Genomic DNA, 22,027 nt, shown 5'->3' with positions numbered 1-22,027 from the left:
ACACTATCCAAATGGCCTGACATCCCCCTTGTAATTGTTTAGGTGCCAATTGCTAGTGGTTAATCCCCGAACCCCATTTAAAGCATGAAAGCAAATGTCTTAAGGTTAACAAGTGCCAAACCATTCTATAAAGCATTCTATACAGCATCACAAATGGAGATAAAAAGCTAGAAAATATATTGCTGATCTATGAGAATTGTTGAGAGTCCAAGGCATTATTCAGAATGTATTCAATATACAGTGGGGCAAAAAAGTATTTAGTCAGCCACCAATTGTGCAAGTTCTCCCACTTAAAAAGATGAGAGAGGCCTGTAATTTTCATCATAGGTACACTTCAACTATGACAGACAAAATGAGAAGAAAAAAAATCCAGAAAATCACATTGTAGGATTTTTTATTAATTTATTTGCAAATTATGGTGGAAAATAATTATTTGATCAATAACAAAAGTTTATCTCAATACTTTGTTATATACCCTTTGTTGGCAATGACAGAGGTCAAATGTTTTCTGTAAGTCTTCACACACTGTTGCTGGTATTTTGGCCCATTCCTCCATGCAGATCTCCTCTAGAGCAGTGATGTTTTGGGGCTGTTGCTGGGCAACACAGACTTTCAACTCCCTCCAAAGATTTTCTATGAGGTTGAGATCTGGAGATTGGCTAGGCCACTCCAGGACCTTGAAATGCTTCTTACGAAGCCACTTCTTCGTTGCCCGGGCGGTGTGTTTGGGATCATTGTCATGCTGAAAGACTCAGCCATGTTTCATCTTCAATGCCCTTGCTGATGGAAGGAGGTTTTCACTCAAAATCTCACGATACATGGCCCCATACATTCTTTCCTTTACACGGATCAGTCGTCCTGGTCCCTTTGCAGAAAAACAGCCCCAAAGCATGATGTTTCCACCCCCATGCTTCACAGTAGGTAAGAATCATTTCAAGGTCCTGGAGTGGCCTAGCCAGTCTCCAGATCTCAACCCCATAGAAAATCTTTGGAGGGAGTAGAAAGTCTGTGTTGCCCAGCAACAGCCCCAAAACATCACTGCTCTCGAGGAGATCTGCATGGTGGAATGGGCCAAAATACCAGCAACAGTGTGTGAAAACCTTGTGAAGACTTACAGAAAACGTTTGACCTCTGTCATTGCCAACAAAGGATATATAACAAAGTATGGAGATAAACTTTTGTTGTTGACCAAATACTTATTTTCCACCATAATTTGCAAATAAATTCATTAAAAATCCTACAATGTGATTTTCTGGATTTTTTTTCTCATTTTGTCTGTCATAGTTGAAGTGTACCTATGATGAAAATTACAGGCCTCTCATCTTTTTAAGTGAGAGAACTTGCACAATTGGTGGCTGACTAAATACTTTTTTGCCCCACAGTAACTGCTGCTGTATAATCTTCATCTTCCACAGATATTTCATTATAGATTGAGTAAAAAGGAATCCAGTTTGCAACATACAGTATTTCTCAAGACAGTGATTTTAATGTCAGAAAAATCGCAATGTCATAAACTTGTAATTTTCTCTAGAAGTTAAATACATGGGGTATTTTTTTCAGAACAGAACAGGCTTGAACATACGTTACAATTCAAAGAGCTGCAGAACAGAAACATTATTGGAATCGTGTCAAATACAGATATACTTTTTTAAATCCTTCAAAACTTGTGACACTACTTCTGGCCTAAAGCCATATTTTAATCTTCATCTGCATGATATGTCAACATAACTCCTACATTTTACTAAATTACAACTTAAATGTAGCTTTTGGTCAACTATTTATTTGTTAAAGCATGCCATCATACACACATTTCAATTATTTATTTTAGTCACCTGCCATTCGAAATATAAATTGTTTGACTTGGGTATACACTTGGTGCCATTCTTCTCTTGTAAAGCCAACTTGATACATCTCACGATCATAAAGTGAATGGTCACACTAACCTCAATAGAAGAGAAATAACTGTGTACACTTGTGGTCTTAAAAACGTAATTTCACTCGCAGTGGGGATGTTCTAGAATGACCATAGGCTAATTAAAAGGAATGTCCAATCTTGCTCAGTCTAAATTCTTAAAATAGTGGAGTGAGAATCATCACGATTGTGATGGCCTACACAATCATTTCAAGGAGAATACGGTTTAAGACAATAGGGGTCAAAAGTAAACAATCCATGAACAGTTAATTACTGTAGGTTTGTCCTTCTGGTGGTTGTGGAAGCTTCATATTCTCTTTGGACATCATTAGACGCCTTAACTCTTGAAGAACAACTTTAATGCTATAAGAGGTTTGCCATTTAGATAGAATTGGTATGCTACGTGTATCCACCTGAGAGAGAGAGGAGAGGCAAATTAGTGATCATCCTTTGATGAGCACTAGGCACTGAGTTTACCAAAAACACATGTACATTAATAATTATATATACATATTTAGACCTGTTTCATTTGTAAGGGCAAAAAATGTAAATGTGATGTTACTTACCATCCCATTGGAATTATTTATGCCATTCATGCTAACTTTTGTTACAAATCTAACAATTGGAGGTGATTCAGGATATTTAGGACCACATTCCACTTTCAGACTGTATATCCTGTTCTCATAATTAGTCTGGAAAACAAAACACAGAAACAAACATTGCTTGGTTCGGGTAATGGTGATGAGCTATGCTCATTACTGTGCCTGTCTTTGACTTACTGTTTTTTTTTTCTTAAAGCATTTTCAACAACAACATTTTGCCAAAGGGTGGTCTTAGAACACACAACTATTACATTTCCACTTCCTGGTGGAAATGGCACGGTGATGTGCTTATGTTACAGAGGTAGTTTGGTAATCAAACCTTGAGTGCGGTGTAACCTTGCCTGAGACTTTTGTTACTTTAGCTCAGCTGGCTAACACAGTCATGTGACGCGCAGATGTCTCTTACTTACTCCTGCTGCGGTCACACTTACTCGTGCCGGTCCGATGATCATGCCTGTCCACCGTGTTAGCGTCATATCTTCATCATCTTCAAGGCCCCAGCTGACTGTCCCATCTCCAACACCTTTCTGACCCTCTTCAAGCTCTTCCAACAAGCGAAAATTACGTGGAACTTTAACTCCTGAAATAAAAACAAGACAAGATTTTAAAAACTAGAAGAGGCAATCCTGGGGAGGGTTTGTCCATGCTACCCTCAACTGTTCATGCCACACAATACCATATCAAACTGCTCACGCAAGTTAAATGCAACAAATTCTTAGAACTTGCTATTTGCTTGTGGCTGAAAACAGGCAACCAACTGTCACTATCCCTTGTGCTGTATGTCACTGGAATGAATACTTACTTCTAATGGGTGATGTCAATGCAGGGTACCATTTCAACTGTACACTGATGGTAAAACATCAGTCTGACCTGGCATGAGCTTCCCTATCTGACCCCATGAAAGTTCATAATTAAGAGATCATCCTAACAGTCATGAACCTTATCTATATGTAGCCTATTGAACACTGGGTAATTAGTGATGATGGCCTGGACTAACCTCATCCTACATGAATCCAGGGGGAATGATGAGATTCAAAGATGCATATGTGCTAGTTTGAGTGGGTGTTGTGTTCTGGATCATTCTGTATGCCAGGGTGGAACCAGAGATATGGAACCCTCGTGCTTGGCTATGAAACATATGGGATGCAGCCGTCATGATTCCTCAAAATCCACCAGCGCAATATCAGACCTGATATGGGCCAACTTCCTTTATTCTTACAGGCGCAATACAAACAGCGAAATGAGAAAGGTAATGTATTAATAAAAATGGTTGCATAGTAAATGTGTGATATGACGTTTCCTTCAATTAATAGGAAACTTTGGTCTGGCATGCATAATAAACTGCAGCAACTTCACGCCCAACGGCTAGTATATACAAATCCAGTTAGCTACCTAGTACAACAGTTGCACGAGCGCTAAACCAGCTTCCTCTCCTTGCTGCATGTGAGTAGCTAGCGAACTATTATGAAAACCAGTGGTCTCTTCTAAAATAATGCAAGTTCTATTCGCTACTAACTAGCGAGTTTATTGTAAATATCTGCAACTTTATAACCAAAGTTAGCAAAGCACCCAAGCTAGCTACCTAACGTTACCGAACTACTGTACTAGCTAAACGTAAATATATGCTACTGGTGGTAGGCTAACTAAATTATCCTAATCCCAGCAAATATTTGCCAGTTTGTGACCAACTTTGTATAGATAATGAAAATATACATATAACATTCTGGTTTGGCTAAGTTACAGTAGTGAATACACCACTGAATTTTGCTAACTAGTCTAGCTAGCTAACGTTAGCCGCCACTCGATTGCTGGCTATCATGCTGCAAGCATTTCAGACCCCAGGTTTAGCTTCTAAACATTGTTTTCGTGTAAACAGCACATAGTATTTTTATATTCTATGACTCCAATTATATATTTAAATCTCTACATATTTCCCAAAGTGAAGCAGACAAACCTGAGGAGGCCGCCATCTTCTTCAGCCAAATCCAGAAGCACACAAAAAGTGCCATAAACGAGGGGTGTGTCAGGTTAGGTGTCTGCAGAAAACTCTCCCACCGGTTCCTTCCTCGTATTCGACTATACACTACTAGATTCTGGACAATATTTTAAGATGCATGTGGCTGACAAGGTGGTCAATAGCAGGAGGTGCGCATTACAGCTACAAAATAAGCTTAAGAATAATGCTGAGTATAGACACAGGACCTCCCTCAGCTGATACAGCCAGAAGAGGATGGACCACTCAAGACTAAATTTAGGGAGTTTTTGCTTGCTCTTTTTGGTCTATGCCGGGTAACTAACACCCGACTGCTGAGAAAGGTCTTTATAAAATAATATACAGTATTCCAAAGTGCAAACTACCGGTCACCATGGCACACCTTGTCAGAGTTGTGCATTGTAGCACTGGCATGTTTGTCATCAGCATTTGTCCTTGATGAGCATGAGTGAATCTGAGTCACCCTTCTCTGTTGGTCCAATGTTCATTGAAATATTACAGACAAATCAATAAAAATAATAAAAGCAACCCTCAAAACATACAAAAGCATTTATTTATTGCGCACCATAATAACATCCGAGACACCAAGCACTACCAGGAATCAAAGCATACAAAGCTAGCCATCATCATGGTCAAACATTCTTTACACACCAGTATTCAGTACAGAGAGAAAGCTGTTGCTACGGGGAAATACATGTGAATTCAATGACTATACAAGGAAAGAAGGGAGATGCGTGTATTTCTTTACAGCAGGCGAACAGTCTTTCCAGTGACAGTCAGATAGTCTTCATCTGCCAGGGCACGCAGAGCCTCTTCAAACATGTCCTTTGTTATTGCCTGAAAAAAAGATTAATAATTGGGTCAGATATACACCATATTCAGAAGAAAGATATGTATTTTAATTGGATGGCAGGCATATCTAAATATAGTTTAAAAGTTTTCCCGTATAGTTAGTTCTCATCAATAGGAAAAGCAGAGCTGGTAGGTACTACTTACGGCTTCAGACTGTCCTCTGAGGTCATCAAACAGCTGCTGGTACTTCATGGCAGGGATCTTTCCTCTGGACTGGATCATTTTCTTCAGAGCCTGGGCCACTTCCTCCTTACGCTTACGGGCCGTGGCACTCATTCCTGGGTTGAGTAAAAACAAGACAGGTTAATACTTGCTCCACAATACACATTTTTTAAGATACTGACTAAGGTTGGGTTTGCATAGTCAACCAATTCTAAACATTAAACATGGCATGACAGGAATTTGAAGAGCTGTCATAGCACTACACAGACGTTTTAGTCATTTAGCAGAGCGACTTACAATTAGTGCTTTCATCTGAAGATAGCTAGGTGAGACAACATCACAAATCGTATCAAGTCAATGTTCCCTTAAAGTATTTATCAGCAGCCAGTGCTAGTGGAAAAAGTGTTGTTTTAGACAAAGGCTTCCATACCAGTTGTGAGAATGGAGATGTCTACGAAGCCAGTCCTGGGGTCTGTAGCAGACTGCTTGAGGGCCTCACGGTGTAGTCTCTTGGCCTCCTCCACGTCGACCGTCTCCACCTTGTCAGAGAAGCGCACCTTGGCATGGGCCTCGGCCAGTCGGATCAGAGACTCCAGCTGCCTGGGGTAGGCAGACACCATCCCCCGCCCGCTGCCGATCTTCCTCATGTCCACATAGGCCTGGGAGAGAAAGATACCCATAGTCAATCCAATTTCTTTATAAAGCCCTTTTACACTTTTGAATGCTCTCGCATATTTTAGTACAATGTTTTGACCAGAAGGTCTTTGTCTGGCATAAACCTGGAACCAGCACTTCCACACAACTCGGGGCCAGAATCAAATATTTTCCTCCAGCAGCCAGTGGATGGATGACATTTGTTTACTAGCCAGTCACTGAATACTTTTTTTTTTACCTGTATTTATCTGGTGGCATGGTGCTAATGTCAGGCCCTGAAGTTACATCTACATCACAACCACTTAATTTGGAGCATTTTATTTAAATATCGTACTTCAATGAGTGCCTGGCTGGCTTCTTCGTTAAGTCTGGGGTTGATGTAAGTGCGAGCATATGCAATGTAGTCCTTCAGCACTGCCATGTCCAGGAACTCTTCCTCGATCTGCTCCTCACTCTGGTAGTAGAGCGCCACCAGGTGGTGAGCCAGGCGACGGTCGTACGCCTCGTCTTGAGGATCCAGCATCAGGAAGATCAGATCAAATCTGGAGGGAAGAAAATGGCATTTTGATTTGTTTGTGTGTATATACATATATGAATGATATTTAATACCTAACATACTTCAACCTTATTTACAACAGTTCATAAGAGTGTTGAGCCAGTAACCGAAAGGTCGCCAGTTTGAATCCCTGAGCAGACTAAGTGAAAAGTATGTTGTTGGGCCCTTGAGCAAAGCACTTAACCCTAATTGCTCCTGTAAGTCGCTGTGGATAGGAGCATCTGCTAAATTAGTCAAATGTAAATGATATGCATGTTGTGAGTGCAACATCTATCTATGCCAACAAGGCTCAGTCGTTTGGGGTTCAGTGGCCGCCAGTGAAGCGACCCAAATAGGATATTATTAACAATCAGCACCATATATCAACAGTGTTCAGGGCTGTTAAGCTATCAGGTAATATTTACCTTGACAGCAGTGTGTGAGGGAGCTGGATGTTCTCGATGGTTGTCTTCTTGGGGTTCCACTGAGACTCCACGGGATTAGCTGCTGCCAGGACAGAGGTGCGAGCATTGAGCTGGCAAATAATTCCAGCCTGCACAAAGAGAAGAGCTTAGTGAGAAACTACCCTGTCGTTCACCGTTACTAACGATCTATCAAAACAGAAAATAATCAGAATGCTTCTACAGTAGTAAAACTATTTAATCATTCTGTTAGCAACACCACATTCAAAACACAAATTTGGACTAGTCCTGAGCATTGCGCTGAAACTTCAGTCTCAACTTGTTTTGTCCTTCTCTAAACCCACCTTGGCAATGGAGAGAGTCTGCTGCTCCATGACCTCATGCAGCACAGAGCGTGTGCTGTCGCTCATCTTGTCAAACTCATCAATACAGCATATCCCGTTATCACTGAGCACCAGGGCTCCGGTCTGCAGTACAAGCTGCTTGGTCTCTGGGTCCTTCATCACGTAGGCTGTGAGGCCCACAGCACTGGAGCCCTTCCCAGACGTGTACTGACCGCGGGGCACCAGGTTGAACACATACTGCAGCAGCTGGGACTTGGAGGTACCGGGGTCTCCACAGAGCAGGATGTTTACCTCGGCACGGAAGTTACCGCGGCCTGTCTGGCTGAAGTCTTTACGGGTGCCCCCGAACAGCTGGAGAAGAATACCCTGTGGAAGAGAAAGTTTGTCCTGGTCATGACTTTAACTAAAATCTGAACGCAGGCAAAAATCAAACAATTGCTGCAGTAAAACACCCTGGGAAAAGAATGACAAACTTTATAGTACTGTTCATAGATGTTGCATAAAAGCAAAATTCACTAATATGAAAGACTGCAGTTACACATCCCTGGCAGCAGAGGACGCCACACTGCTATGGTCATCTGAAGGGATCGATGGGACAGTTGTCCTGTGGCGAGTTTCCCAAAAGCATTGTCGCACAAACATCTTATAACCACAGCAAGCAATGTAGAAAATATGATCTTAGAGCTGCAATGTTGCTTCTGGGAAACTCATCCTTGACTGATAGTTGATAACCATCCCCACTGACCTTCTTGATATCCTCTTGTTCGTAGATGCTGGGGGCCAGGGCGGAGGAAAGACGCTCGTACACGTCTGGTTTGGCGGCCAGCTCCTTCAGTGTCTGGACGCGCTCCTCAGTGAAAAGCTTCTGGTCTGAATCCTCATCCAGCCCGTGAAGGCGCTTCTCGTCCGTCTTACGGAAGTGGATGACGTCGATGTGGGTCTTGTACACCGACTTCACGGTGCTCTGGCGAGGGTTCTCACGCATAGGAACCGCTCTGTAGATACCTGTTGTGGAGATGAGTTTAGTAATGACGATAGTCATTTTTTGTTTACCATCCAATGTCACGTTACAGTGATGTACTCGCATCCTGACATCAAAAAGCTCTGCAGAAGGATAGCTAGCACTGTTGGGAGTCTCATAAATCTTGACAAACTGAGTGAGTGATCACCATAAAAATAAACACACAAGGCTGATGGCTATAGCCATGTTCAACAAGTATATTATTCTTCTGGTTTTATCAAGCTCTATTTGGGATATATTACCCTGCCTCGCTGGCTTGCTAGGTAATCAATCCTCTGACATCTGCAATATTGTAGATGATACCCATTTGATTACGTGTTTGTTTAACTTGCACAAGCTGCATTTTATGTTGCATGTGATCATATCCACTGCTGGGTAAACAAAGAGGTTTCTGATGAACTGCAAGCGCAACTTTCCATGACAAGGACAGAAAATGGGTCTATAGGACCAAACTGCAGTAAGTCACAGCAGCAGTATGCATGACTAGGGCCAATAGCTTTACCTGACACGTGACTGAACCAGGAAAACTAGGCCCATGGTTATAGGCTTTAAAGGGGCAATCTGCAGTTGAATCAATAAAGTAGTTTTTTTTTTTTTTTAAAGCTGAGGGATGGGCTTAGAGAAATGTAACCATCCAAGATATCAAAATTATAGCTTTAAGCATATTTTGAGGATACAGTGTATACAAAGATTGACATAAAACAAGCTTATATTTTGGTTTCTGGCAGTTCAACTAAGCTCATGAGGCACTTAAGTTATATTCCTCAAAAATCAATAAGTATATATAATTCATTTTACAATCAGAAAAATTGGTGTAGCAACTGCGGATTGCCCCTTTAACTAGAGCAGAGTCTTTCTTGGTCAGATCACATGGAAAGTTAAAACTCTTAGCCCTTCATAGCCTGTGTGACCATATCACCAACAGCAAAGCTATACAGCCATCGGTTCACAGCTATTTCTTTTGGGGGTCAAACAGCTCACCAGTGATGTTGATGCGGTCTCCTGGCTGTACTTTGTCGACCAGGTCGTTGTGAGCGTACACTATGGTGGTGTGAGGGGTCTGCCCAGCAGGCATGTCATCAGGAGACTCCTGAACTTTGATCTGAAAAAGAGAGGAGATAATTAAATCAGTGAGAAATAAAGGCGCTCTGCTTTAGTTGTGGCTGGGAATACACCAGTATTGTACTTGAACAAACCCAGGAAGATGAGCTCTAATGGGTAACAACCATTATCTCATCAGTTCTGTTCAGCAGCATCAAAGAAAAGTATATCTTCCATTGAAAGTAAGCAGACTGTCGTACAGTATAAAGTCATCCCCTCTCCTTGGTAGAGGGAGGTTTTCAAGGATCCACCTGTACCTGAATACCTGAGATCCGAGCGGGTCCGGATCCAGAATTCTAAATAATGTCAACGGTCTGGGTTGGATCTGATTGTCACGGGTATGTGTAACTTTAACTTAGCTGCAGGAGAGAGAGAGAAATTGTATACATTTATGCTGCTGCTCTTTTCATAATAGTGGTGCGTGTACCTTGTTGTTGGACAACCATAAGTCAAAGCGGCAATATGCTACAAATCATGTCACGTGCCAAATACAATGGGTGTAGACTTTACTGTGAAATGCTTACTTACAAGCCCTTAACCAACAATGCAGTTCAAGAAATAGTAAAGAAAATATTTATTAAATAAATTAAAGTAAAAAATGAAATAACAAGGCTATATACAGGGGGTCCTGACTTCCGGCGCCGACAGAGATGGCCGCCTCGCTTCGCTTTCCTTGGAAACTATGCAGTTTTTTGTTTTTTTTACGTGTCATTTCTTACATTAGTACCCCAGGTCATCTTAGGTTTCATTACATACAGTCGAGAAGAACTACTGAATATAAGATCAGCGTCAACTCACCATCAGTACTTCCAAGAATATGTTTTTCGCGACGCGGATCCTGTGTTCTGCCTTACAAACAGGACAACGGAGTGGATCCCATGCAGCGACCCAAAAAAACGACTCCGAAAAAGAGGGAAACGAGGCGGTCTTCTGGTCAGACTCCGTAGACGGGCACACCGTGCACCACTCCCTAGCATTCTTCTTGCCAATGTCCAGTCTCTTGACAACAACGTTGATGAAATCCGAGCAAGGGTAGCATTCCAGAGGGACATCAGAGACTGTAACGGTCTTTGCTTCACGGAAACATGGCTCACTGGAGAGACGCTATCCGAGGCGGTGCAGCCAACGGGTTTCTCCACGCATCGCGCCGACAGAAACAAACATCTTTCTGGTAAGAAGAGGGGCGGGGGCGTATGCCTTATGGCTAACGTGACATGGTGGGATGAAAGAAACATACAGGAACTCAAATCCTTCTGTTCACCTGATTTAGAATTCCTCACAATCAAATGTAGACCGCATTATCTACCAAGAGAATTCTCTTCGATTATAATCACAGCCGTATATATCCCCCCCCAAGCAGACACATCGATGGCTCTGAACAAACTTTATTTAACTCTTTGCAAACTGGAAACCATTTATCCGGAGGTTGCATTCATTGTAGCTGGGGATTTTAACAAGGCTAATCTGAAAACAAGACTCCCTAAATTTTATCAGCATATCGATTGCGCAACCAGGGGTGGAAAGACCTTGGATCATTGTTACTCTAACTTCCGCGACGCATATAAGGCCCTGCCCCGCCCCCTTTCGGAAAAGCTGACCACGACTCCATTTTGTTGATCCCTGCCTACAGACAGAAACTAAAACAAGAGGCTCCCACGCTGAGGTCTGTCCAACGCTGGTCCGACCAAGCTGACTCCACACTCCAAGACTGCTTCCATCACGTGGACTGGGATATGTTTCGTATTGCGTCAGATAACAATATTGACGAATACGCTGATTCGGTGTGCGAGTTCATTAGAACATGTGTTGAAGATGTCGTTCCCATAGCAACGATTAAAACATTCCCTAACCAGAAAGCGTGGATTGATGGCAGCATTCGCGTGAAACTGAAAGCGTGAACCACTGCTTTTAATCAGGGCAAGGTGTCTGGTAACATGACCGAATACAAACAGTGCAGCTATTCCCTCCGCAAGGCTATCAAACAAGCTAAGCGTCAGTACAGAGACAAAGTAGAATCTCAATTCAACGGCTCAGACACAAGAGGCATGTGGCAGGGTCTACAGTCAATCACGGACTACAGGAAGAAATCCAGCCGAGTCACGGACCAGGATGTCTTGCTCCCAGGCAGACTAAATAACTTTTTTGCCCGCTTTGAGGACAATACAGTGCCACCGACACGGCCTGCAACGAAAACATGCGCTCTCTCCTTCACTGCAGCCGAGGTGAGTAAGACATTTAAACGTGTTAACCCTCGCAAGGCTGCAGGTCCAAACGGCATCCCCAGCCGCGCCCTCAGAGCATGCGCAGACCAGCTGGCCGGTGTGTTTACAGACATATTCAATCAATCCCTATACCAGTCTGCTGTTCCCACATGCTTCAAGAGGGCCACCATTGTCCCTGTTCCCAAGAAAGCTAAGGTAACTGAGCTAAACGACTACCGCCCCGTAGCACTCACTTCCGTCATCATGAAGTGCTTTGAGAGACTAGTCAAGGACCATATCACCTCCACCCTACCTGACACCCTAGACCCACTCCAATTTGCTTACCGCCCAAATAGGTCCACAGACGATGCAATCTCAACCACACTGCACACTGCCCTAACCCATCTGGACAAGAGGAATACCTATGTGAGAATGCTGTTCATTGACTACAGCTCGGCATTCAACACCATAGTACCCTCCAAGCTCGTCATCAAGCTCGAGACCCTGGGTCTCGACCCCGCCCTGTGCAACTGGGTACTGGACTTCCTGACGGGCCGCCCCCAGGTGGTGAGGGTAGGCAACAACATCTCCTCCCCGCTGATCCTCAACACTGGGGCCCCACAAGGGTGCGTTCTGAGCCCTCTCCTGTACTCCCTGTTCACCCACGACTGCGTGGCCACGCACGCCTCCAACTCAATCATCAAGTTTGCGGACGACACAACAGTGGTAGGCTTGATTACCAACAACGACGAGACGGCCTACAGGAAGGAGGTGAGGGCCCTCGGAGTGTGGTGTCAGGAAAATAACCTCACACTCAACGTCAACAAAACTAAGGAGATGATTGTGGACTTCGGGAAACAGCAGAGGGAACACCCCCCTATCCACATCGATGGAACAGTAGTGGAGAGGGTAGCAAGTTAAGTTCCTCGGCATACACATCACAGACAAACTGAATTGGTCCACTCACACAGACAGCATCGTGAAGAAGGCGCAGCAGCGCCTCTTCAACCTCAGGAGGCTGAAGAAATTCGGCTTGTCACCAAAAGCACACAAACTTCTACAGATGCACAATCGAGAGCATCCTGGCGGGCTGTATCACCGCCTGGTACGGCAACTGCTCCGCCCTCAACCGTAAGGCTCTCCAGAGGGTAGTGAGGTCTGCACAACGCATCACCGGGGGCAAACTACCTGCCCTCCAGGACACCTACACCACCCGATGTTACAGGAAGGCCATAAAGATCATCAAGGACATCAACCACCCGAGCCACTGCCTGTTCACCCCGCTATCATCCAGAAGGCGAGGTCAGTACAGGTGCATCAAAGCTGGGACCGAGAGACTGAAAAACAGCTTCTATCTCAAGGCCATCAGACTGTTAAACAGCCACCACTAACATTGAGTGGCTGCTGCCAACACACTGACACAACTCCAGCCACTTTAATAATGGGAATTGATGGGAAATGTAAATTTATCACTAGCCACTTTAAACAATGCTACCTTATATAATGTTACTTACCCTACATTATTCATCTCATATGCATACGTATATACTGTACTCTATATCATCGACTGTATCCTTATGTAATACATGTATCACTAGCCACTTTAACTATGCCACTTTTACATACTCATCTCATATGTATATACTGTACTCGATACCATCTACTGTATCTTGCCTATGCTGCTCTGTACCATCACTCATTCATATATCCTTATGTACATATTCTTTATCCCCTTACACTGTGTATAAGACAGTAGTTTTAGAATTGTTAGTTAGATTACTTGTTGGTTATTACTGCATTGTCGGAACTAGAAGCACAAGCATTTCGCTACACTCGCATTAACATCTGCTAACCATGTGTATGTGACAAATAAAATTTGATTTGATTTGGGTGCTGGTACTGAGTCAATGTGCGGGGGTACATTTTACCTCCGTGTGTGGAAAAAGTTATGAGATATCTAATAAATGGAAGATGGAATTAAAATGACAGAATTCAAAGTGAAAAGGAATTACAGGCTAACAGACAGGCTGCTACTTAATATTTTGAATGGGGTGGTTTGTTATTGTGTAGGACGAGAAAACGCATGCCTTGATTGGCCTAGCTAGCTTAACTAGTTTCTCCTGGTTTGATGCAGTCAAGACAGGTACTACGTATTGGATGATAAATAACCTGGCTATGGGCAGATATTAGTCTACTGTAGCACGGGTCGGCTTGGTTGGTTGTCGTCTCTCCCACGTGTCACTTGCTCACACTCACAGTAGCCTACACACACAGCACGGCCCCTGGATCGACCAGGTCTATACGGAACGGCTCTAGTTGCAGATGGTGCAGTAGTTCATGTATTGTGCATGTATTATAAAAACAACTACTAGTGCCTTCTTCCTCTCCCCATAGCTCACCATCTGTTTGTCGGAGAAGGCAGAGCGGTTATGGATGAGGGCCAGGCTGTGGGTGGTGTTGCAGTTGCGGCACACTGCAGGTTCTGCGATGCGGCCACGGTCCACCTCCACACGGGTAGAGAAGGCACACACCTGGCACTGGAAGAAGGCCTCCTGCATCTCTGGGATCAGCTGGGAGGTCCTGATCACCATGCCGCTGATGGTGATCATCTGATCAATGTCTGGGAGGAGAGCGACAGCGAGGCAAGATTGTATTAAAAACGAATCATTAAGCACCAGACCTGGGTTCAAATAGATATTTAGTCCCAAATGTGCAAACCATTTAGCACTCTAGGACGCATGATCAAGTGCTTGAAATTGAAAGAAAACAAATACACAATCATATGAAGAGTGAATCATGTAACAGATTTGCATGAGTTGTTCAGGGAAGCTAGACATCCATAATATGACATGGCCTAGGCCAGGGGTCTCCAAACAGCTAGATCTTTTTCCCACATTGTTACGTTACAGCCTTAATCTAAAATTAAATAAATTTGTTTTTTTTTTCTCTCAATCTACACACAATACCCCATAATGACAAAGCAAAACCAGGTATTTATACATTTTGGCAAATTTATAAAAATATAAAACTGAAATATCACATTTACATAAGTATTTCAGACCTTTAACTCAGTACTTTGTTGAAGCACCTTTGGCAGAGATTACAGCCTCGGCCTTCTTGGGTATGACGCAACAAGCTTGGCACACCTGTATTTGGGGAGTTTCTCCCATTCTTCTCTGCAGATCATCTCAAGCTCTGTCAGGTTGGATGGGGAGCATCACTGCACAGCTATTTTCAGGTATCTCCAGAGATGTTTGATCAGGTTCAAGTTCAGGCTCTGGCTGGGTCACTCAAGAACATTCAGAGACTTGTCCCAAAGCCACTCCTGCATTGTCTTGGTTGTGTGCTAAGGGTCGTTGTCCTGTTGGAAGGTGAACCTTCGCCCCAGTCTGAGGTCCTGAGTGCTCTGGTGCAGACTTTCATCAAGAATCTCTCGGTACTTTGCACCGTTCATCTTTCCCTCGATCCTGACTAGTCTCCCAGTCCCTGCCACTGAAAAAGATCCCCACAGCATGTCATGTCCCTTTTACTTAGGAGTGGCTTCCATCTGGCCACTCTACCATAAAGGGCTGATAGGTGGAGTGCTGCAGAGATGGTTGTCCTTCTGAAAGGTTATCCCATTTCCACAGAGGAACTCTGTCAGAGTGACCATTGAGTTCTTGGTCACCTCCCTGACCAAGGCCCTTCTTCCCCAATTGCTCAGTTTAGAGCTGGCCGCCCGGCCAAAAACTGTCTTGGTGGTTCTAAACTTCTTCCATTTAACAATGATGGAGGCCACTGTGTTCTTGGGGACCTTCAATGTTGCAGACATTTTTTGGTCCCCTTCCCCAGATCTGTGCCTCGACACAATCCTGTCTCGGAGCTCTACAGACAATTCCTTCGACCTCATGGTTTGCTTTTGCTTTGACATGCATTGTCAACTATGGGAACTTATATAGACAGGTGTGGGCCTTTCCAAATCATGTCCAATCAATTGAATTTACTACAGGTGGACTCCAATCAAGTTGTAGGAACATCAAGGATGATCAATGGAAACTTGATGCACCTGAGCTCAATATCGAGTTTCATCGCAAAGGGCCTGAATACTTATGTACAGTGTTTATGCTCAGACCATCCAGTTTCATTGTTTGTCTATGAATATTTATAATATTATTAAGAGTAAAAAAAAAACAGAAGAAAACATCCCAAACCAGGGAAAATAATATATATATAATTTGATAGGGCCCCTTAAAGTTGTTAATTACCATTATTTTACCAGCTATATTGACAGACACAGCTATTGTACACCAGAGAAGAATGTGCCTATTTGAAAGCTATTTTTAAAAAGACGCAGTAGCTCGACATTTTTTTTGTAGCTCTCACACTAAAAAAGTTTGGAGACCCCTGGTCTAGACTATTACCTTCAGGGTTTAGGCTCCTCATGTTCCTGGTCTTCAGGGCGTTGTATGGCCGCACCTGGATCTGGTGTTCCAAGATGGAGTCTGGGAAACGCTCGAAGAACAGCTCGTTGACGGCCATGTCAAATGTAGGTATGACTTCCTGTGATACAGATTTAGGAGAAACATTATGAATCACCATTTATATTGGTATGCCCACATCATTAAATAGTGATCATAGTGTCTCTATGGACAGGCCCATGGTAATAAATGGCAGATGAATAATGAAAACTGCCTGTGCATGCCGTCACAATTGGATTTAATACGGTCATATGGGAATTTGTTTTAAACTTTGCATTCATAGCTCACTATCCTCCATTAATATTAATGTGCAAGACCATCTGGCACATGTATGCATGTTTATTTACCTGGGGGTAGGAGATGAGCTGCCTGTACAGGTCTGCATCAAAGGACTGCACATGGCTGCAGTTGACATTCAGCACAGGCTCACCAATCACACTGATCTAGAGGGACAACAGAAAAAGAAAATGAACATCACTGCAGAATGACAAGCAAAATGTTGCATTACTTTTCTCAAGAAAACCAAATACAAGATGAACTACAGGTAAATGGTTGATCACGGTTTTGGTGTCACACAGATGGGAGACCCTACCTCCTCCAGCTTCTGCATGTAGAGAGGCTCATTCAGGTCCAAACCAGCATTCTCATCCTCATTAGAAGTGGGGTCAATGAACCTCTGCAGGAATCTCTGTAGGAAAATTAACAATAGAAGCATTCAGATAACGAGCTTCTATCAATCTAAATAGATGTAACTAAACTTTTCTTTATCAATTACATTTACATTATTTATTTTTCTACACCAATGAAGGCACACAACTTCCATACCTGAAACTTCTCCTTGCAAGTTCCCACATTGACATCAGTGCCCCAGATAACCAGCTTCTGTCCCGCTGCCTGCTCACTGGCTACTGCACCATCTGCACTTGGCTGGTGGAGTAGAAAATGTCCTAAAGTGTTAGAGATTTGCTAATGGTAGTACCATTCTATATCTATGTAGCATTAGCACTCCTAGAATTCCTGACTATAATTCTCCATATAGGAGTTTCCCTACTCACCAGCTCTGTGTGGAGGTCCACCTGGGGGGCCTTCCTGGCAGAGCCCAGGTCAGGGCGCTGTCTGACTGGGGTGCCACGCACACCACTGCGGGGGGTACCCTCCACCCTGGAGCTAGGAGTCCCGTACATCAGAGGGGAGCTCATGTCCACCTCACTGGGGAGAACTGGTGAGAAGAGGATAGGACATTGACATGACATTCAGAGTGATATCATAGGGTCAGCATCTCAGTTCTTTCAAGTACAGTTCCAGTTAATTTTTTTCAGTTGTTGCACAAATTATCTGGGCCCGTATCCACAAAGCATATCAGAGTAGGAGTGCTGATCTAGGATCTTTCCATATAAAACTGATCCTAGATCAGCACTCCTATTCTGAGACGCTTTGCGGATAAGGGTCCAGATGTCAAAGCCTGGAGAAGTGTTTCCGTACCAGAAATAGCAATACAGCAGAAATAACATTTTTTTTGTAACTGCAAAAAGGGCTCTCAAATAGCATCCTGCAGCATTCTGTGTGTCAATGATGGTAAAGCAGTTACCTGAACGGCGTGGGCTGGAGAATAGAGAGGTGTCATGGACTGCAGGGCTGGCAATATCTGTAGCTGGAGATGTGGGCATGGCTGGCAGATCCCCGTTGGATGAGTCCTGACCTCGTCGCCGCTGGGAAGGAGGAGAGGCCAGGCCATCACTGCTGGCTACAGACAGAAAAATACATATCCAAGTCAACAATCAACATAACTCTGTAAATATGACTCAGATAACCTGTTTCTGTATAACTTACGAGTGACTGGAATGTCGTCCCTACTGCGCTTGCTTCCAACGGGAGTTGATGTTGGTGAAGACATCCTGAATGATCACAGGTCCTAGATATAAAATCTGGTTGAGTAGCTAAAACAGTCAAAAACAAAAGTTAAATACATGCATGCGTAATTTACTTTTACCAAAACATTATGCAACCAGCATGTAACATAGCTGAGTTGAGCTACAGTTAGATAATAATAACGCCAGACTAGTTGTTGGTACTTGCATCCTTTTGACATGTGCAATGACAGTGAAACAATGCATACTAGCCAGCTAACTAACAACATTAGCTAGCTAGCTAGCTAGCTGAACAGTTGACTAGAAACTCCCGAAAAACTTGTAAACTAGAAAGAACTAATTTATTCTCAATCCTAAACTAGCTACTTCCTCTAAATTAAGCATCATCATCCTAATCATGTTGAATGAAATAACATAATGGCTGGCATGTTCAAGACAACTGTAAACAGTAGCTAGCTAACGTTATAGCGTGCAGGACACTCATTTAGCCGAGGAAACCCAATAATTAGTGACTTTACTTTAACTCCCAAACGCATATAGGTCATCTGAATTATTTTTAATAGCATACAATATTAAATACGAAATTACCCATATCGTTAATTTATCTTCTGATACCATAGAAATATCTTAGAATCTTACCTTCTGTAGGATGTAGCTATGTCGTGCGGCTGCAATGAATTTGGCGCGAAATTGTGGTTGGTACGTAATATTCCCGGGAAACTTTGCACCAATAGCAAAGCAAAACTACTTGAGCGCTAACCATTAGCACTTGCACATCGAGGGGGTTCAGGTGTCAATGTCTTAGCTCGGTAAATACGGTTGTTAACATTTTTCATGAAGTACATTAATAATTGTTTTTGTTGTAGCCTTTAATTCTTATTTTCAGTACTAGACCCATTCTGTTCACTGCAATAACTGTGTGTGTACCTAAAATTGCTGGGTAATCACCCCTTCTGATTTCGTTTAGCCCTACATATATTCCACTCAGGGGCCATCGTGTCAATGTTTGCCAGAAGGTTGCATATGTGTCACTAGAAATGTCTATGTGTTTTGAATATCATCCCTGGAAAAATACTGAATGCATATCCGTGGGAACACATCAAACATGCAGAATTGCTCTTATTAGTAATGACTGCATTCCCTGCTATATAAAATACATTTATAATAATAATTTCCAGGGTCATCATGGACATTGAATTTCATTCACGTAGATAACTGCGTATTTTGAACTGCAAATGTTTAACACCAAATGTGTGATTACAAATATACTGAACAAAAATATAAACGTAACATGCAACAATTCCAATGATTTTGTTACAGTTCATATAAGGAAATCAATCAATTGAAATAAAATTATTAGGCCATAATCTATGGATTTCACATGACTGGGCAGGGGTGCAGCCACGGGTGTGTTTGGGAGAGCATAGGTCCACCCACTTGGAAACAAGGCCGACCCATTTTTTCCCCATTAAAGGGCTTTATTACAGACAGAAATACTCCTCAGCATGACCTCAAACCTCACTTGCCTGTTTGCAGGTGATTGATGCCCGTAGACACTTTTCAGTACACTACACACTGACGTCACGCGCGACTCCTGGCTGCAGTAAGAAAGCCATCTCCAAATGTTTTTTTTGTAAAATAATTATTTTGGATGCAGCAGTTGTTATCTAGAATGCTTATGCTCATTGGCATAAACTGTAGCAAAAGTTAGCCAAAGCGCCATGTTACTGGTTGAAGTTGAAGTGTTTTTTAAGCATAATGCAGTTGATTTGCGATTATGACACCCACATTATATTAAGCAGGACATTCATACGAGCCTTAACATCCAATTATAATCCAAAAGTAGTATGAAATGCACTCATAAACAACATGTAAATAGAGGCTTTTTTGCTGGCGTTCTATAAGAACGCCCCCGTGTTCTGCCACCAATTTGCCCGCATCGCCCTCTTGCGGCAATGTTTGCAAATACAAAGGGGTCTATAAACTCTGGTTTGGTATACGCAGCATGAAATTATGCACTTGTAAATCAATCCACTCGTAGTAAAGAGGGTGGCGTAGTAAAGAGGCGACCACGTGATTCAAACTCATCTCTACTGGCTTGTCAAAGGGGGAGTTAAACCTTTGACGTAAGCAGGGGAAAGTACAAAATACACTCCGCGAAATACAGACGCTTCAGAGAAGTTAGAAACAGGTCATTACCTACAGTGACTATGCAGCCACTATTTTAGGATAAACCTAAACACCACTTGAAAGAAGCAACGGTGTGGAAAATAAAAAGAAGCTCCATTTAATACAGAGTGAGCGTGATACATTGTTGCATTGTATCAAGCTTGTTCCAACTACTTGACTACTAACGAAATATATTGACGTCCGATCCCACGAGGGCAGAAAGCAGAGTTCATGTGCGACATATACAGCCTGGATTCTCAGTGCGTGTCTTCACAATGCAACATGAGTTGGGCGGTGGAGCCTATCAACTTCTACGACAATAAACTGAGCAGCGGTCTCCAGGGGGTCTGTAAACCCGGTAAAGGTGATCATGGCACGGCCGAGGAAAGCACCATGGCCGAGTTAAGTACAGCCCCTGCAATGTACGACGACGAGAGTGCCATCGATTTCAGCTCCTACATCGAATCGATGACAGCAGTGCCACACCTGGAACTCTGCAACGATGAACTTTTCCTTGACTTATTCAACACTGTGAAGCAAGAAAAGACCGATTTATGCATGTCAGCCTCGACTACATCGTCCAGCAACATGCAACATATGTCAAGTTGTTCAACCAACGCATACGCATTTGGAAGCCAAAAAGAGTTCGAGAGGAAGCTCAAGGGGGGATTTGACAAGGGGGCCTTCAGCGCACCGATCAAACAGGAATCGGACTGGAGCGACAGTGACATGTCCTCGTCGTTACCTTCACAGATAGAAACCTGCGAAAAGACCTCCGTGAGCCGTCTCATGGGACAACCAACTCCGCCAACAACCCCAGAGCCCATCTCAAGCCACTCCAGTGTCAGCTCAACCCAGTCCTCTCCTCGGAAGGTCGGCAAGGACAGAGGGAAAAAGAATGTTGACAGGTACAGTCATGAGTACCGCCAGAGACGGGAGAGGAATAACGTTGCGGTGAGGAAAAGCAGGGACAAGGCAAAGCAACGCAACGTGGAAATGCAGCAAAATATGCTTGAACTGGGTTCAGAGAATGACAGATTACACAAAACCATCGATCAGCTAAACCGTGAGCTCACTGGGCTGAGGGATTTCTTCAAGCAGCTTCCCAATCACAATTCCTCGTTTGTGGGGACCACGGGTGGGGACATCCGGTGACAAATTGTCACTTTCTAATGAACTGAACTGAGCTTTTGAAATACATACCTCAACAGACTTTTATTACCATCTGTGTAACAGATGCATTACAAACAAGCGTACATTTATGGCACTGGAAATGTACTGGAAACCGGAGGCCTACTCCCATATTGCTGCCATAATCGTTTTTGGGAAAAATGTTTTTGTATATTAAATTATTTTACCACTTCATTTACATATTGTTATACCAGATATGATACATGTTTTTATAATTCCAAACTTTGTATAAGAGCCAGAGCATGCTCACATTTTTATATAGTTTGTATAAAAAACTTGAAATATTTGTCTATATGGAATCTCTAATAAAAGTGCTGAAAAGTCATACAAATCATGGTCTATGTGTGTGTTTGGGATGCATAGATTATTAGTATACATCAGTGATTATAAATGACTTGGAATGGTTAAAGTGGGTTTTATTTGGATCTGTTGGTGCCAAGAATCTACCTCAGTTGGAGTTGGGCCACCTCTGTAGAATGACGTTTTCACGGCTATTTAAATAAAAGACCAGAAAAAGGTCAAATCATTTAAAAAAATGAAAAA

General features: G+C 43.0%; 3 protein-coding genes across 5 annotated transcripts; 1 reads left to right on the top strand and 2 right to left on the bottom strand.

Moving 5' to 3' along the window:
• Positions 1-1,464: 1,464 nt before the first annotated feature.
• On the bottom strand, positions 1,465-4,735 carry LOC112260611 (ubiquitin-conjugating enzyme E2 variant 2). Of its 3 annotated transcripts, none has more exons than XM_024435857.2 (4): positions 4,469-4,735; positions 2,925-3,094; positions 2,479-2,604; positions 1,465-2,325 (listed from the first exon to the last, which is right to left on the bottom strand). In XM_024435857.2, exons 1-4 carry the CDS (start codon positions 4,521-4,523, stop codon positions 2,179-2,181), a joined length of 498 nt encoding a protein of 165 aa, XP_024291625.1. In that variant the 5' UTR covers positions 4,524-4,735; the 3' UTR covers positions 1,465-2,178. The 3 variants fall into 3 exon arrangements, with proteins under 3 accessions (XP_024291625.1, XP_024291626.1, XP_024291627.1); XM_024435858.2 differs by having other exon boundaries at positions 2,946-3,094; positions 4,469-4,724; XM_024435859.2 differs by lacking the exon at positions 4,469-4,735 and adding an exon at positions 3,317-3,469.
• Positions 4,736-5,038: 303 nt separating this feature from the next.
• Positions 5,039-18,913, bottom strand: LOC112260610 (DNA replication licensing factor mcm4). Its single transcript, XM_024435856.2, has 17 exons — positions 18,764-18,913; positions 18,087-18,193; positions 17,845-18,000; positions 17,312-17,475; positions 17,082-17,183; positions 16,849-16,944; positions 16,604-16,699; positions 16,200-16,338; positions 14,199-14,419; positions 9,479-9,599; positions 8,222-8,481; positions 7,477-7,842; positions 7,136-7,263; positions 6,510-6,717; positions 5,952-6,180; positions 5,504-5,637; positions 5,039-5,344 (listed from the first exon to the last, which is right to left on the bottom strand). Exons 2-17 carry the CDS (start codon positions 18,148-18,150, stop codon positions 5,252-5,254), a joined length of 2,577 nt encoding a protein of 858 aa, XP_024291624.1. The 5' UTR covers positions 18,151-18,193; positions 18,764-18,913; the 3' UTR covers positions 5,039-5,251.
• A 1,370-nt stretch (positions 18,914-20,283) lies between these two features.
• LOC112260608 (CCAAT/enhancer-binding protein delta) lies at positions 20,284-21,815 on the top strand. Its single transcript, XM_024435855.2, has one exon. It carries the CDS (start codon positions 20,525-20,527, stop codon positions 21,446-21,448), a length of 924 nt encoding a protein of 307 aa, XP_024291623.1. The 5' UTR covers positions 20,284-20,524; the 3' UTR covers positions 21,449-21,815.
• The last annotated feature ends 212 nt before the right edge of the window (positions 21,816-22,027 follow it).

Source organism: Oncorhynchus tshawytscha, linkage group LG10, assembly GCF_018296145.1.
Source record: "Oncorhynchus tshawytscha isolate Ot180627B linkage group LG10, Otsh_v2.0, whole genome shotgun sequence".
NCBI lineage: Eukaryota > Metazoa > Chordata > Actinopteri > Salmoniformes > Salmonidae > Oncorhynchus > Oncorhynchus tshawytscha.
The sequence above is the reverse complement of the archived record's forward strand: the minus strand, read 5'-3'. Positions and strand labels throughout refer to the sequence as shown.